General features: G+C 33.2%; 1 protein-coding gene across 1 annotated transcript; it reads left to right on the forward strand.

Annotated features, from left to right (window-relative positions):
* Positions 1-1,019: 1,019 nt before the first annotated feature.
* LOC132741615 (uncharacterized) lies at positions 1,020-2,750 on the forward strand. Its single transcript, XM_060729827.1, has one exon. It carries the CDS (start codon positions 1,020-1,022, stop codon positions 2,748-2,750), a length of 1,731 nt encoding a protein of 576 aa, XP_060585810.1.
* Positions 2,751-3,141: the final 391 nt, after the last annotated feature.

The following is a 3,141-nucleotide window of genomic DNA, read 5'->3' on the forward strand; positions in this document are numbered from 1 at the left end:
TATTCAAACATTTAAATTTTTATCATTACAATAAACTCTGAAGTTTACAGTACAATACTATGTGAAAATTAAAAGGAAATATTTAAATAGAAGATATTTTTTCTTAATATGCTTTAGCCTTTTCTTGCTATTGGTTTTAAGTCACATGCGTAAGGATATACCTCGTGCAGACACTCTACCAATGTCAGCCTCTTTTGCTTTCTTTATAGCAAGGTCCATAAATTAAAATTATAGTGTACGACATGGCTGAATAAAACATGTAATGAACATTTAGAGTAAGTATTTTTTCTGCGTAACGGTTCCCTTTCAAAAGTCTGCGTCTCCATAACTTTGTGTAATCGTGTATTTCAAAACAAAATATGGTAAAAAAGCTGACACGTATAGATCTACATATGAAAATAGTATACATGAACATACATGTAATTATATTAAAAAAACGTTTAAAATTTACCTAGAATATTGTTGCCTTCTACCTGAATTGTTGCTATGGTTTCTTTAACAATTTCTGGATTTCCTGTTGCCACGGTTGTCTCCGTTTTCACGTCAGTAATATACATGTCTAAAATAAATGAATGAATGAATTAATGAGTGAATGAATGAATGAATAATTAAATGAACGAGTAAGTGAATGAATGAATGAATGAATGAATGAATGAATGAGTGAGAGAGTGAGTGAGTGAGTGAATTAACGAATGAATGAATGAATGAATGAATGAATGAATCTGTCGGTCTTTATGATCGAAAAAAGTATTTAATGAGATTTGATGTCCAATAACAAATTCAAGGCAAACATTTAATGACAAATAACAAGTGTTTAGATCTGTCAATTAATTATCATTGTGTATCAGTTTATACGTGGTTTATATAAACCCCATTCGTTATAACACAAGCTCCGCTATCGATTGAAAAGCATAACTGCTAAGGGAATCCGAGTGATTACTTCCGCATTCGGACTAGCGACAGTAATAATAACACAAAGATATATAGACATAGTATTTAATAAATAATTTAATATTAAAATGGCTGAAAACAATGCTAGAAATGGGGAAGTGACCGGGCGAATTAAAGAAATCTTGTGTCAACCATGTTTCAATAAAAATAAACAACGAACAGCGGACAAGTTTTGTCCAACTTGCAATGAATTTCAGTGTTTGGATTGTTCCAAAGTTCACTACACTCACGCCTTCTTAAAAAGTCACAAGTTAGTGAACGCGAATGAGGCGAAAACGAAACAAGGCTCGTTTGATATGAAAGGATTAGACCAATGTGATCAACATCAGGACGTTCTAAAATTCTTCTGTGAAGATGAGAATCAGCTCTGCTGCAGTTCATGTGCCATTCTTAATCATCGTAAATGTCACAGTATTGTGGAAATTCTGAAGGTCGCTGGAAAGTCAACTAATACAAAGTCAACGTTGAAGGTTAAAATGGAGGAATTGAGACAGAAGGCGTACAAAATCGTAGACAGCATTGTCTCATCAAAAGAGAAACTAGATGAAGATGCTAAAGGGATACCAGTCAAAATACGGCAAATGCGGGATGAAGTAATGAAAATGTTTGACGAGTTGGAAGTTTCCGTTGCAAAAGACGTTCAATCGTTTCGGAAAGAGACATTAGACAAGCTGTCAATAAAGCAGTCTCAGAACGAAAAATATCTAGCTGATATAACAGCATATCTGGAAACGATCGACGACGTGTATCAGAACGGATCTTTGGCACAACAGTTCATAGTAGAGCAGAAGATGAAGAATGACGTCGATGTTCTTCACACAAATGTCGATGCAGAATGTCATGATTTAAAGACCGTGAGTGTAAGCTTTGATTTTGATGAAACATTAAAACTTCCTCCTCTGTCAGTCACTTATTATATACCAGGACAACTGACTCTAAAATTCTGTCTATCAGAGGTAGCCAGTACTATAGTTCCTGTTAACAAAGCAATGATACTTACACCAATAAAATCCATTGATCTAAAGCAGAAAGAGGATGATGTAGGAGAGCCATTGTATACAGGGATTGAGTTTTTACCTGATGGTAGACTTGTTGCTGTGGATAATAAAAACAAGACATTATTAGTTTACAATGAGAAGCTTGAGAAAGTAGGATCATATCAGTTATCTTACCACCCACAATCCGTTGTTGCTGTATCTGAGGATGAAGTAGCGATAACAAGTGCAGAAGTATATAAGTTAGAAATTCTCCATGTTAATAAATCTAATGACATAACTTTAGATAGAACAATTAAATTGACAACAAAATATGACTCGATATGTCAAAAAGATATTAAACATTTTGTCGGCGGGACAATAGATCATTCAACACCTGTTCGTATTATATCATCTACAGGAGAAGAGAAAGATTTCAATGTTAACTTTCCGAATAAGTCATATCCTGTAGGCACAAGCGCTTGTACTTACATAAGGAGCAGTGATAAAGTGGTGCTTACAGATAGATACGAGCATACTGTCTACATATATGACGTCAAGACAAACACGAGAGTCGTTGTGAAGGATGATCAGATAAAGGAGCCGCGTGGTGTAGCTGTCGGTCCCTTTGATACTATCCTGGTTTGTAGTGATAGTACAAACTCCATTGTACAGATATCACAAACTGGAGAGATCTTATTATCGTACAAGATAGATATGAAATTTCCAAGAACAATTTGTGTCTCACATGATAAATCATTTCTTGCAATAACAAACTCATGTATTGGAAAGAGAAAACTACAGAAGTTTAAGATATCATATTGAAAAAATTGATTTTGACATTATCATGTTTAACAATAAATAACGCATGATAAGTCATCAGTGAAAATAACAATATCAAAAGTTGAGAGTTTATGCAACTTTTATCTTCAAAGTTAAACTGTCTGTCTATGTAATACGAATTCAGAAGAAATCAACTGAAATATATTACTGAAATATGTACATTATAAATCATTATAGATAGTTCATATCAATTTATTTATGCGTATTATTCTTATAATTATTGATTACATCTCATATTTTGAAATTTTCTAGTTGCTAACATTTCTATATAATGAACAAGAATTACATGTATCGCATCTAAAATTCTGCCATTACCATGAAAATAGCTATTATAACATACATCAATGTTTCAGGCTAGATTTTAGACGTATCG

Source organism: Ruditapes philippinarum, unplaced genomic scaffold (assembly GCF_026571515.1).
Source record: "Ruditapes philippinarum isolate M1 unplaced genomic scaffold, ASM2657151v2 ctg1359_1_1_1_1, whole genome shotgun sequence".
Taxonomy (NCBI): domain Eukaryota; kingdom Metazoa; phylum Mollusca; class Bivalvia; order Venerida; family Veneridae; genus Ruditapes; species Ruditapes philippinarum.